Raw genomic sequence first — 13,732 nt, 5'->3', positions numbered from 1 at the left:
CAATACATGACGCGTTTACTGCCGTAAAGCAGATTTTTTTCCGCGAAATTTCGGCACCGGTGGCAGAAGCTTATTGCAAAGATTGCACAGCCACTAAGTAACCTATGTAAACGCTGATTGTCTGATTTTACTGTGGCCACTACCCTGTGCAACCCACATTATTTTCATCATGATATATTTAGGAAAAGATGCTGTCTGTTGCCTCTTTAATGCTGTGAGATATTTTCATATGAGGGCAAAAACCACTGTTCAAACAAACAACTGACGGCTGATAACAGTGGTAACTTTAGATGGTCCTGAATAACGAACTAATATCCAACCAGGACCTTGATTCTCACAGTAAACCTCTGCTAATGAAGTGAATTAATGAGGAAATAAAACAGTGTGTGTGGATGTGTCAGAGGGAGGACACAGACACAGACTCAGGGTTTGTAGAAGAAAACCTGCCAGTGAGCAGCTTCAGTTCAGAGTTGAAGTTGCTTCTTTCTGAAACGGAAAACTCTTCTGTCATCTCCATGTGAACTAACTCTCAGGACCCTGTTGTTGTTTAGTTCTTGTTGTTTCCTCAGTGAATGAATGAGACGTGTCGCTGCCGACCTGCTGATCATGTGAAACACTTCCTGTGTGTGTCTCAGGTCCGTCTCTGGGAGATCTGTCGGATAAGAAGAGAGGGAAGTTCGGATGGTTCAGTCACTCCAATGAAACACACGGTGAAACCTCCGTCTTTATTTATCTGCTTTACACACACGGAGAGTGTGTTTCAGATGTGTGTGTGTGTGTGTGTGTGTGTGTGTGTGTGTGTCTGTCTGTGTGTGTGTGTGTGTGTGTCTGCGTGTGTCTGTGTGTGTGTGTGTTTCAGTCTAAATGTAGAAAGATGATCTGGGTCTCTGTGTGACCCCGTTTCTCATCTCTCTCTCAGTTATTAATTTACTGCCTCAAACATCACTTCAGTCCACAGTGTATCACGTTTATCATCTGTATGTTATGTATTTAATTCACTGTGGACTAAAATACCAACTTATTGATGTGACATTAAGTGGCGGCCTGTCTGTCTGTCTGTCTGTCTGTCTGTCTGTCTGTCTCTCAGCGAGTCTTCCTGCCAGTGAAACAGCGTCTGAAAACACTGAAAACATCGATGAGGAACACACCAACTGCTGCCAGGCCTGCTGGTAACACACACACACACACACACACACACACACACGCACACACACACCATGTCTAAAACACCAGGAAAGTGTCTGAACTAACTTGAGTCTCGTTTCAGCTCTCGGATGATGAAGATCGGCTGCTGGTGAGTTCACTGACTGTTGGACATCCTGTGGTAAACCCTTTAACATTTAATCAGAGCATTTAAAGCAGTCGTAGATTCAACAGTCACTTCTGGACTTGTTATCGTTCCATAATTTAATTTTGCGTAGCAGCAATTCTAAGCAAAGAATTCAATTAATTTCTCACCAGTTAAAATGTCAATTCTTGAGTCAGTAATTCATTTCTTTCTAGTGGAAATGTTCCTTGTAGATATCTGTAACTTAATTACAACTGGTCACCTTTTACCATTGACTTCCATTCAAACTACAGAGAGTAGTCGCAGCGGTAGAGAGTCACAGATATCTTAAATGAACATTTTAACTCGTCCACGTGTCATTTCCACAAGTGAAACCTAAAGTGTTTCCAGTCAGCCTCACTGATTACACAAAGCGTTTGCCATTGACGTCCATCATTAACTCCTCACACACTTCACTAACGACTGTTCTCTTCTCCGTCAGTCGGACACTGCGTCGGTGGAATCGAGTCTGTCGCAGGAACTGTCGCACTGCCGTCAAATCGGTGACGTTCTATTGGCTGGTTCTGCTGCTTGTCTTCCTCAACACCTCCCTCAGTGCCTCCGAGCACTACAACCAACCTGATTGGCTGACACAAGTGCAAGGTAACACACACACACACACACACACACACTGTTTGTATATTAGCAGTGTTTTATTAAAGGTTCTCTATGAGACATTCAGAGTATTAATACAACAGCAAACAGCTGCTGTCTACAGAGTGAGTAATGTCATTACTCACTCTGTGAGTGTGTGTGTGTGTGTGTGTGTGTGTGTGTGTTTGAGCTTCCAGACTTGGACTTAGACTTGCTTTATTGTCATTCAACAAATACACCATCGGTGTACATATTAAACGAGATTTTGTTACTTTGGCTCATGAGTAGACGCATACGTAGTGTAACTTACAATAAAATAAAATATAAAACACTGGTATGACAGTGTAACTTACAATAAAATAAAATATAAAACACTGGTATGACTTAAAAAAAGTTAAAATTTCAAATAGTTAAAATTAAAATTAAAATTACAGTGCATCACAGTACACCCTGAGGTTTGTTGTGGGGGTTTTTACACCTAATTTAAATTTTGTCTTGAAACAAAAACGTTTATTAGTTTCAGTCACATTTTAGTCATTTTTATCCTTCTTAGTTTTAGTTGATAAAAATTCAAAACGTTCTAGCTGATGAAATTTCAAAATATTTTAGTCGGCAAAAATTAAAACTTTTAGATGATGAAATTCAAAACATTCTAGTTGGTGAAAATTCGAAACGCAGTCTATGAAAATTCAAAATGTTTTAATCGGTAAAAATTTAAAATATTTTAATCAGCAGAAATTCAAAAATATTTTAGTCAACAAAAATTCAAAATGTTTTAATTGGTAAAAATTCAAAAATATTTTAATCAGCAGAAATTCAAAATATTTCAGTCAACAAAAATGCAAAATGTTTTAATTGGTAAAAATTCAAAATGTTTTAATCAGCAAAAATTCAAAATGTTTTAATTGGAAAAAATTCAAAATATTTTAATCGGAAAAAATTCAAAATATTTTAGTCAACAAAAATTCAAAATGTTTTAATCGGTAAAAATTCTAGATATTTTAATCAGTAAAAATTCAAAATATTTTAATCAGCAGAAATTCAAAATGTTTTAATCGGTAAAAATTCAAAATATTTTAATCGGCAGAAATTCAAAATATTTTAGTCAACAAATATTCAAAATATTTTAATCGGCAGAAATTCAAAATATTTTAGTCAACAAAAATGCAAAATGTTTTAATCAGCAAAAATTCAAAGTGTTTTAATCGGTAAAAATTCAAAATATTTTAGTCAACAAAAATTCAAAATGTTTTAATCAGCAAAAATTCAAAGTGTTGTAATCGGTAAAAATTCAAAATAATTTAGTCAACAAAAATTCAAAATATTTTAGTCAACAAATATTCAAAATATTTTAATCGGCAGAAATTCAAAATATTTTAGTCAACAAAAATGCAAAATGTTTTAATCAGCAAAAATTCAAAATGTTTTCACTGGTAAAAATTCAAAATATTTTAATCGGCAGAAATTCAAAATATTTTTCGTCAACAAAAATTCAAAATGTTTTAATCAACAAAAATTCAAAATATTTTAATCGGCAAAAATTCAAAATATTTTTGTCAACAAAAATGCAAAATGTTTTAATCAGCAAAAATTCAAAATATTTCAGACAACAAAAATTCAAAATGTTTTAATCAGCAGAAATTCAAAATATTTTAATCGGTAAAAATTCAAAATATTTTAATCGGCAGAAATTCAAAATATTTTAGTCAACAAAAATTCAAAATATTTTAATCGGCAGAAATTCAAAATATTTTAGTCAACAAAAATTCAAAACATTCTTGTTGACAAAAAGTCAAAATTTTAGATGCCAAAAAATTCATTAAATGTTGGTAAAAATACGAAAGCATCGGTATTAAAATAAACTTAAAATACCAAAAGTAAAATGACTGATTCAGCAGAGTATGAGATGACTGTGTTGTGATTATTGATGCATTCATGTGTTCATCAGTTTAATGTTGTTAAATGTTGGAGCTCATTGTTCCCATTCATTACCACAGACATCGCCAACAAGGTGCTGCTGTCTCTGTTCACGGTGGAGATGCTGCTGAAGATGTACAGTTTGGGTCTGGCTCATTACTTTGTAGCGTTCTTTAACCGCTTCGACTGTTTCGTGGTGTGCGGCGGCATCATGGAGACCATCCTGGTGGAGCTGGAGATCATGCCTCCTCTGGGGATCTCGGTGCTGCGCTGTGTCCGCCTGCTGAGGATCTTCAAGGTCACACGGTGAGAAAACACACCTGACGCAGCTCGTACTGCTCCTCGCTGAGCCCGCCTCTGACATCACTCTGTGTCCGCTCAGCCATTGGACGGCTCTGTCCAATCTGGTGGCGTCCCTGCTGAACTCCATGAAGTCCATCGCCTCCCTGCTGCTGCTGCTCTTCCTCTTCCTCATCATCTTCGCTCTGCTCGGCATGCAGCTGTTTGGAGGGAAGTTCAACTTTGACGAGACGCAGACCAAACGCAGCACCTTCGACGCCTTCCCGCAGGCGCTGCTCACCTGCTTCCAGGTAACACACCTGCACCTGAAAACACCTTAAGATAAGATTTTTATTTATTATTTTGTTAAAGTTTCCTCAGATTAAAATCAGTTGCACCAAACACCCTTAAGTCTTCTCATTAAGGTTTCCTTAAGATCAGTCACTTTCAATCAATTCTGTGTATAAAGCCAAATGTGCTGCCTGCCTCCTCAAGGTGAGTATAAGCTCTGTGCAGCAGGAAGATGATGGCGTCTTCCACTCCAGTGTGGGGCTGAAGGCAAACTGCAGGGCTCCAGTGATGATTACTGAGCAGAGGTTCTTCAGGACCAGCCTCTCCAGTGACATGACAAATTTCTTTTAACACAGTAAATGAGTCAGCGTTTTTCCTTAACTTTTTAGGGATTCTGTGCAGCTGTGTAAGTCCCTCAGCTAAGGAGGAATTAAGCCTTGAGTGTCATATTCAAGGAGACAACTTAAGGTGTTTTACACAGCCAGTCTCAGGTCTTTAGTTTCACTCCACACAGTCTTCCTCGTGTCATCCTGATGTCGACTGTGTGCAGATTCTGACCGGTGAGGACTGGAACGTGGTCATGTATGATGGCATCATGGCGTACGGAGGGCCGGTGTTTCCAGGGATGATCGTCTGCGTTTACTTTGTCATCCTCTTCATCTGTGGTAACTGTATCCTTCACCTGCAGCCTGACAACAGGTGCATTATGATGTAACTCTCTCAGTGAGGCCTTCACTGACATCCAGAACAAAGCGGGTGTTCTCATCCACACGGGAACATTTCCTCTCTGTAATCATGTCATAGTTTCAGCCTGTGACGGCGTTTAATAAATTACAGACTCATCTTCAGCAGATGATCTGACCTTCTCCAGTGTTGTTCCTCATGTCCAGCCCTTCAGTTGGTCATGTGACTTATTGATCACCAAAATAAGCTGAGGTCAGACAGTTGGATGTTGTTGGGCGTTCTTAACATGTATCAGACATCCTGCTGAACGTCTTCTTGGCCATCGCCGTGGACAACCTGGCAGGAGGAGACGGAGACGACAAGAAGAAAGAGTGAGTGATGAGGGATGAAGGGAGGGAGAGTAAGAGGAGACATGAAACAGGGATGGGAGGGAGGAGAAAGAGGAGTAAATGGAGGCGATAAAAGACGGAGAACACGGTGGTCTCTTATTTCCTGTTCCTACAGGAAGAAGACGGAGGGAGCGGAGGAGGGGGAGGCTGGAGTAGAAGAAGGAGAAGAAGAGGAAGCGAAGGTGAAGATGGAGCTCTGACTTTAATCTGTAATCGTAAATGTAGTCTGTCCGTCTGACAGCTGTTTGTCTCTGCAGGTGGACATCGATGAAGACACCGAGTACGAGGAGGAGGAGGAGCTTCCTGAAGGAGAAGACGGTCAGTTAGTGAAAGAGTTATTAAACTGTGTGAAGACGAGCTGAACGATCTGAGACAGAGACAACACACTGATGCCTAAATGATTTAGTTCAAATTAAATTTATAAGTAATGAGTTCTTTCTCCCCTTGTCTCCTCCTCTCCTCCTGTCTCCTCCTCTCCTCCTGTCTCCTCCTCTCGTACTGTCTCCTCCTCTCCTCCTGTCTCCTCCTCTCCTCCTGTCTCCTCCTCTCCTACTGTCTCCTCCTCTCCTACTGTCTCCTCCTCTCCTCCTGTCAGATGGAGGAGTCCAGTTGAAGATGGCCGACCTGGCTCCTCCTAAAGAGAAGGTTCTTCCAATCCCAGAAGGCAGTGCGTTTTTCTGCCTCAGCAAAACAAACCCGTGAGTCTGACGACGCCCAGCAGTAATCCTCATCTGTAAAGTAACTAAAGATGTCAGATAATATTAGTGGAATAAAAAGTATAGTATTTCCCTCTGCAGTGTGGTGGAGAAGTAAAAAGTGGTGTGAGATTAAAATACTCCAGTAAAGTAAAAGCACCTCAGATTTTTACTTAAATACTAGTGAAATTGTACTAAGTTACATTCCAGCAGTAATCAGCAGAGGGACACTCAGGAACTGGGATTACTGTAACTGGGAGAAATATAATAATCCAGTCAGTATAATGACGTCCCAGCAGCTGCCACCGTACTTAGAGAATGATGTTTGGTTGAATTTAAGTTATGACATCAGATAATGGACGCCAACAAAAATAAGATGAAGTCTGTCCGTCTGTCTGTCTGTCTGTCTGTCTGTCTGCAGCATCCGTGTGGCCTGTCACACTCTGATCCACCACCACATCTTCACCAACCTCATCCTCGTCTTCATCATCCTCAGCAGCTGCTCATTGGCTGCCGAGGATCCAATCAGAGCGCACTCCTTCAGGAACAACGTGAGTCCACAAACATTGTGTGTGTGAGCGTTAGCTTAGCTGCTGTTAGCTGTTAGCAGGTGGAGGCTGTGGGAGGTGGGATCTGATCGAACTGATGACGGTGACATCACACAAGAGTGACATCACAGAACCATTAGAATGAAATGTAGCATTGTGGCTAAGCTAACGAGTGGTGAGTTTTTGGTGGACTTGTGATAGACTCCTGTTTCAAACTCAGAGCCAATCAGCGAGGTCTCATCGCGATTATGTCGTTGATGATGTCGTCCACACACCTCTGTGGTTTGAGCTGGGGGCGGGGCTTCAGCAGATTACACAGCAGAAGTGGGTCAGTGACTAACCGGGTTAAAGAGGGAAACACATGGAGAGAAAATCACCAGTTTACTGTCTGATCCTGAGAAAACTGTACACACACACACACACACACACACACACACACACTTGCTGTGCAGCAGCTGGCTTCATGCAAGATGTAGCAATTAGCAGCAGCTGAGAAAAGAAATGACTGCTAACATACAATCAGCACACACATACTGTATGTACACACACACACACACACACGCAGGATGTTAACCTTTTATTAGCCACCTCTGTTCTGGATAAAAACCTGCGTATTGATGTCAAGTTCATCTTTGGTGTCTTTCATCGTTTCTACCAGTAAAACTAACAGCTGAGATCAGTGAACATGATGACATCATGATGACATCATGATGACATCACTAAAACACAGTCTGAGTCATGTAATCAGTTTATTCTCATAGAACGGTTCATAAGATATCCTATGAATTTGTGCCCCACGAATGATGTCACGTCCTTAATACAGTTACGTAATTAACGTAACGTTAAGAACATGGTGACGATGTTCCTTCAAATGACTCAAAGTTCACCCAGATCTGAACACGCCACTCCGGGGAAAGGCCTAGGCGAAGCTTGGGATGCTTCCTTGTTTACTGCCGTCAGCGCATTGGTCACATGATCACAGCCTTTCAAAATACGTGGAAAAAACATGTGAGAGCCTGAATCAGACTAACCTTTTAACTTAAACCTCATATTAATGTCTCAGGTGATCTGTTTGGTTCCTGTGACAGCTGGCGGAAGTGTGAACTCGAGTCACATGACTTGGAGTCTGAATCCAACTTTGGCTTAAATCAGAATGTGATTTTTTTTAACACTGATGACTTTGTGTGAAAATGAAGTTAAAGTCAGAACCTGACTCTGTTTTCTGTCTCTGTGTTTGTGTGTGCAGATTCTGGGTTATGCAGACTACGCCTTCACCTCCATCTTCACCGTGGAGATTCTGTTAAAGGTAAAAAAAAAAACATCACCGTAAATGAGGAAGAAACAAAGGTTACAATATTATAACCCCAGTTCTATTAGCGCAGGCAGAGCCCTCTGCTCAGGCCCCCAGGAAACACGCTCAGCCTTGCTTTTAATTTTTCCCGGTGGCCACTCACACTATTGCAGCCCAAATATAATTTTCCCCGCAGACCAGCATTATAAAAGAGACGTCTGTGAAACTGTCGACACCTCCAACTGTGAACATGGACAATTATGACTCTTTTTTATTCTGAATTTTGAATCCATAGAGGTTTTATATTTGCAAACTTTCCTCAATCCGATAAAAAATGATTTGAAAATCTGTGATGTCATCACAATGTAAAGTCTACGAGCTGAGCGGGAACTCGTGGGCGGGGCCAGCAGGAGAAACACCATATCATGGACGTAAACCCGGAAACTGGCGTATGCTCCAGGCGAACAGCTCAATTGGAATGAATAGGCGCCATATTGGCTTCTATGTCTTCACTGGATTCTATCAGTAACACTCTCCTCCAACCACGAGCAGGCACCCCCCACCATAATTTGAACAGGACATGCTGACCCAAATATGTGCAGAGCCCAGAGTATATTTCAAAGCTGTATGATGGTGTCTGCCATCCTGCACCCAGTGACAAGATTACTGGGTCGAGGGCTCCGCCTGTGCTTATAGAACTAGGGTTACAATGTTGTAACCTTCATTATATCTCACACAGGCTCCGCCCTCTACCACTCTATGCATAAAGTGGGTGGAGCCTGTTGAGTGAACGCCTTGTTGCGATATAACATGGACCCAGCCACACTGATCCTGCCGGGTAACGGTTAGTTGCCGCAGCCCGCCTGCTTCTTTATGACCTCTGCAGCTGAGTCGTAGGGAGCACCAGCCAACCACGGTGGGGAGCAGCCAAACTGGGTGGAGCCATGGCCTCACCCTGCAGGGGTCAAAAGACAAGGAATAGACACTCTGCACACCTTAGTTCCCAGGTCGTCCTGGAGCATGGGAACATTTAGTTGCATCAGGGGGAGTCAAGTTCATCTCAGCTGATCAGTGGGCAGTCAGGATGCTCTCATTCCTGTCCTATAGATACTGTGGGTGCACACATATTCAGGAAGACACATCCTGATTGGCTGGCTACATTTATGCAAATTTCAGCTGCAAATGCTCGCTTGTGATCAGAGGAGAGAATTACCCAGGGAGTCCAGGAGGGGGCGGAGCCTGTGTGAGGTAGACCAACTCTTTCTCTTCTTCTCTTGTTTTTGAAACATCATCATCTTTGTCTGTGTGACAGATGACGGTCCACGGAGCGTTCCTCCATCAGGGCTCCTTCTGCAGGAACTGGTTCAACCTGCTGGATCTGCTGGTCGTCAGCGTGTCTCTGGTCTCCTTCTTCCTGCAGTCAGTATCACATCATCATCATCATCATCATCATCAGCAGCAGCAGCCATGTTACACACACACAAACAGCTGGAAGGATTCTTCAACAGGTGGAGGCAGGAAGTCTTCACCTGCTGTATCGTTACATATTTTCTTTTTACCTGATAAAAACATCAGGATGGTTTATGTTGAGATTATACATATGGATATGTGTATGTACATATATATATATGTATATATGTGTACACACACACTCACCAGCCACTTTATTAGGTACACCTGTTCAACTGCTCGTTAATGCAAAAAGCTAATCAGCCAATCACATGGCAGCAACTCAGTGCATTTAGACATGTAGGCAGAAAAACATTAGTGCAAACACAGACTCAGGAACTGATCAGCAGAGATGTGAGAAACATTTTGGAGTCAAACATGAAGCTCTGATCCTTCACAGTTCAGTATTAATGTGTGTGTGTGTGTGTGGCGCACTCTGCTGGTAGAAAACAGCAGCTACATCTCTGAATGTACTGAATCCTTACATGTGATGTAAACAGTCAACTGACTCAGTGTGTGTGTGTGTGTGTGTGTGTGTCTGTGTGTGTGTGTGTGTGTCTGTGTGTGTCTGTGTGTGTGTCTGCAGCTCCAGTGCCATCTCTGTAGTGAAGATCCTCCGAGTCCTGCGAGTGCTCCGACCTCTGAGAGCCATCAACAGAGCCAAAGGACTGAAGGTAACCACACACTGACTGTGTGTGTGTGTGTGTGTGTGTGTGTGTGTGTGTGTGTGTGTGTGTGTGTGTGTGTGTGTGTGTGGATTAAAAACATGATCACAGGATACCAGGAGGACAGACCCTGCAGAGATCTGTTAATGTGTCCTGTGAATCTGGATGTTTGAGGAGTTTAAAATTAATGTACAGTTATTAGATTCAATCGAACTTCAAACAAGGCAGTCAGCAGTTAGTGTGGACCAATAGTTTGTGTGGACCAATAGTTAGTGTGGACCAACAGTTAGTGTGGACCAATACTAAGTGTGGACCAATAGTTAGTGTGGACCAGTAGTTAGTGTGGACCAGTAGTTAGTGTGGACCAATAGTTAGTGTGGACCAGTAGTTTGTGGGGACCAATAGTTAGTGTGGACCAATACTAAGTGTGGACCAGTAGTTTGTGGGGACCAGCTGTTAGCGGGGGCCGATGTGGAGCCTCCTGATCAGAGTTCATAATGTGCTGACACCTATTTAATGTGTATTCTTGTGTGTTTTGTGTGTTGCAGCATGTGGTGCAGTGTGTGTTTGTGGCAATCAGGACGATCGGGAACATCATGATCGTCACGACGCTGCTTCAGTTCATGTTCGCCTGCATCGGAGTCCAACTCTTCAAGGTGAGACAGTTTTTATATTCCTTGTGTTTGTTGTTAACGAACTGTGAGCTCACGTCTTTATGGACGGACTGTGAACACTGAGTGTGACGACACAGAGCTGGAGACACTGGGACATCTTACTACAGACTGTGAACAGGAAGTACTGTATACTCACTGTTAGTCTGTCATTCATGTTAATGTCAAACATCTGGCCAATCAGACCTGTTATCTACAAGTAACTTATATATAACTGCACCATCTGTAAATCCTAAACATGTGACAGTGATCAGCTTCAACAGAACAGGATTCATCACTTTTATTATCCGTAGCTTTCTCTTGCTGGAAGACGTCAAAATGTTTGTTCAGTTTGTTTCTACACTCAAAAATCAGGTTCTAATATTTCTGACCTGTTTTTTATAGAAAGTCTGAGTCCGTCTGTCCAAATCTCTGAGGACGAGGACGTCCTCCTCTGAGACAGGCTTATTTTCAGACGTTTCCACAGGAGCTGATATCTGTCACACACATTCTGTTAAAACAAGTAGAGCTGTTTGTCCACATCGACATGTGTTCTATAATATCATGAGATCTTTGTTTTGTATGCCTCTGCGCCAGGATCGCCATGGCGGGATTATGTTTTTGGTGGTCGGTCCATCCATATGTCCATACGTATGTTCCTACGTACATCCTCACATTCGTACATCCGTTGGTGCGTACGCACATACGTCTCATCCTTGTGAAGATGATATCTCGAAAACGCCTTAAGTGAAACTCTTTGAATTTGGCACAAACGTCCACCTGGACTGAAGAATAAACTGATTAGAATTTTATGGTTGAAGGTCAAAGGTCACTGTGACCTCAGAAAACATGTTTTTGTCCATAACTGAAGAATTCATTCACTAATTTTGACCAAACTTGACACAAATGTCTAACAGGATAAAATAATGAAGGTCAAAAGGTCAAAGGTCAGCTTGACTGTGACATCATCATGTTTTAACGTCATATCTCAGGAACAGAAGGGGAGACATTTGGTCAGATACTGAATTGATGACTTTGGTGGGTGGAGTCATACAACCAGGGGGTGGGGCTTTTAGTTTATATATCGGCCCCCATCAGAGTGGAGATGTAGAGATATTATTATCATTTGTCCTCTTCGAGAAGAATTTTCAAAACCAACATAACAAAAAGTTCCACGTCACTTGTTCCATATTAATGTTGTATTAAATGTGTGACAGTGTTTTCTGATGTGATTTGATATTAAAAGCTAAATATTAAAATCAGTTTTAGTCTTCAGACTGATATAAGTTTCATTTTATGACGTCACTTCTTGAGACACAAAAATCACTTTAAGTGTTTCTACCCTCTGACTGCTGACTTCCTGTATGTGACCAACTTTATTTATATGTGTTTATATTTGTTTACAGTCTGACTGATGTCATGAGTCACGTCTGTTTGTGTTTCAGGGTAAATTTTATCGCTGCACAGACGAAGCCAAACACACTCCTGAACAGTGCAAGTACGTTTTTATTCAGCTCGGAGACAGACTTTAGTTTAAACACTGAGATATGACATCACTGAGTGTGTGTGTGTGTGTGTGTGTGTGTGTGTGTGCGTGCGCACAGAGGGACCTTCGTGGTGTATAAAGACGGAGACGTGAACCTGCCGATGGTCAGAGAGAGGATCTGGCAGAACAGTGACTTTAACTTTGATAACGTGTTGATGGGGATGATGGCGCTCTTCACCGTCTCCACCTTCGAGGGCTGGCCCGCGTGAGTCTGCAGTTCAAACTTTATTAACTTTAACCAACCGAACAGAAACAGTCTGATGCTCTGGTGAAGTGCTCAGATCCTGTAGCACTGATAAGACACAGTATCATTAATAAATGTTCCCTCAGTAACAGTCTGTCAGTTTGATTCATTTTATTATTAATAAATTACAGTTGTTACTGATACAACACTCTTACCAATACCTCACAATGATTAACACTGATCAATGCACTCATTGATTAAAGGACTGATGGTTTCATCTGGACCTGTATAAACATTTAATAACCAAACATCAGATCTTATAAATGTTATAAATGTATTAACATGTCCTTGAGTCTGTCATGTCACATGTGGTGCAGCAGTGGCTGATGGGAGATATTATTCCTCTCCAGGCTGCTGTATAAAGCCATCGATGCTAACGGGGAGAACTCTGGTCCCATCTACAACTACCGGGTGGAGATCTCCATCTTCTTCATCGTCTACATCATCATCATCGCCTTCTTCATGATGAACATCTTCGTGGGTTTTGTCATCATCACGTTCAGAGAGCAGGGAGAGCAGGAGTACAAGAACTGTGAGCTGGACAAGAACCAGGTAAGAGCACACACACACACATCTTCATCCTCCTCTTCATCACTCAGTCAAATGATCTTCATCCTCCTCTTCATCACTCAGTCAAATGATCTTCATCCTCCTCTTCATCACTCAGTGAAACATGAACACAGTCATGTAACACATGTTGATATCATTCAGTGTGACATCTCATCATCTCTGATGTCCGTCCAGAACAAACGTCCATGAATATACTTACAAATCATAAGAAATGTTACGTTACCTTACGTGCGGTGCAGATGTGGTATTTCGGCATAATGGCTGCAGGAGATGGTTGTTTGCACAATCCTGAATACATCTATTTAAATTAAAAACCATAACAGCCAGAACCTTTATTCTTTTAGCAGCAGAAAGCCGAGGCTTCTGATTAAAAACTGCCTTGGCATGTCAAATTGTCTTAAAGGGATAGTGCACCCAAAAATGAAAATTCAGCCATTATCTACTCACCCATATGCCGAGGGAGGCTCAGGTGAAGTTTTAGAGTCCTCACATCACTTGCAGAGATCCAAGGGGAGAGGAGGTAGCAACACAACTCCACCTAATGGAGGCTGACGGCGCCCCAGATTCAAACGTCCAAAAACACATAATTGAAA

The 13,732-nt window shown here is 41.8% G+C and overlaps 1 protein-coding gene across 1 annotated transcript in view; it reads left to right on the top strand.

Annotated features, from left to right (window-relative positions):
- cacna1fb (calcium channel, voltage-dependent, L type, alpha 1F subunit) overlaps positions 1-13,732 on the top strand; it is a 51,389-nt gene that overhangs the window by 23,685 nt on the left and 13,972 nt on the right. The window contains exons 10-28 of the mRNA XM_050064268.1: positions 636-710; positions 1,088-1,169; positions 1,268-1,294; positions 1,770-1,930; positions 3,919-4,144; positions 4,221-4,428; positions 4,959-5,079; positions 5,388-5,463; positions 5,597-5,663; positions 5,739-5,799; positions 6,077-6,179; positions 6,598-6,727; positions 7,971-8,030; positions 9,328-9,434; positions 10,051-10,138; positions 10,678-10,785; positions 12,225-12,277; positions 12,384-12,530; positions 12,920-13,121. Coding sequence (XP_049920225.1) covers positions 636-710; positions 1,088-1,169; positions 1,268-1,294; positions 1,770-1,930; positions 3,919-4,144; positions 4,221-4,428; positions 4,959-5,079; positions 5,388-5,463; positions 5,597-5,663; positions 5,739-5,799; positions 6,077-6,179; positions 6,598-6,727; positions 7,971-8,030; positions 9,328-9,434; positions 10,051-10,138; positions 10,678-10,785; positions 12,225-12,277; positions 12,384-12,530; positions 12,920-13,121 — 2,102 coding nt within the window. The remainder of the gene's footprint in view (positions 1-635; positions 711-1,087; positions 1,170-1,267; positions 1,295-1,769; positions 1,931-3,918; positions 4,145-4,220; positions 4,429-4,958; positions 5,080-5,387; positions 5,464-5,596; positions 5,664-5,738; positions 5,800-6,076; positions 6,180-6,597; positions 6,728-7,970; positions 8,031-9,327; positions 9,435-10,050; positions 10,139-10,677; positions 10,786-12,224; positions 12,278-12,383; positions 12,531-12,919; positions 13,122-13,732) is intronic.

This window comes from Epinephelus moara, chromosome 16 (assembly GCF_006386435.1).
Source record: "Epinephelus moara isolate mb chromosome 16, YSFRI_EMoa_1.0, whole genome shotgun sequence".
In the NCBI taxonomy this organism is placed as follows: Eukaryota; Metazoa; Chordata; class Actinopteri; order Perciformes; family Serranidae; genus Epinephelus; species Epinephelus moara.
The sequence above is the reverse complement of the archived record's forward strand: the minus strand, read 5'-3'. Positions and strand labels throughout refer to the sequence as shown.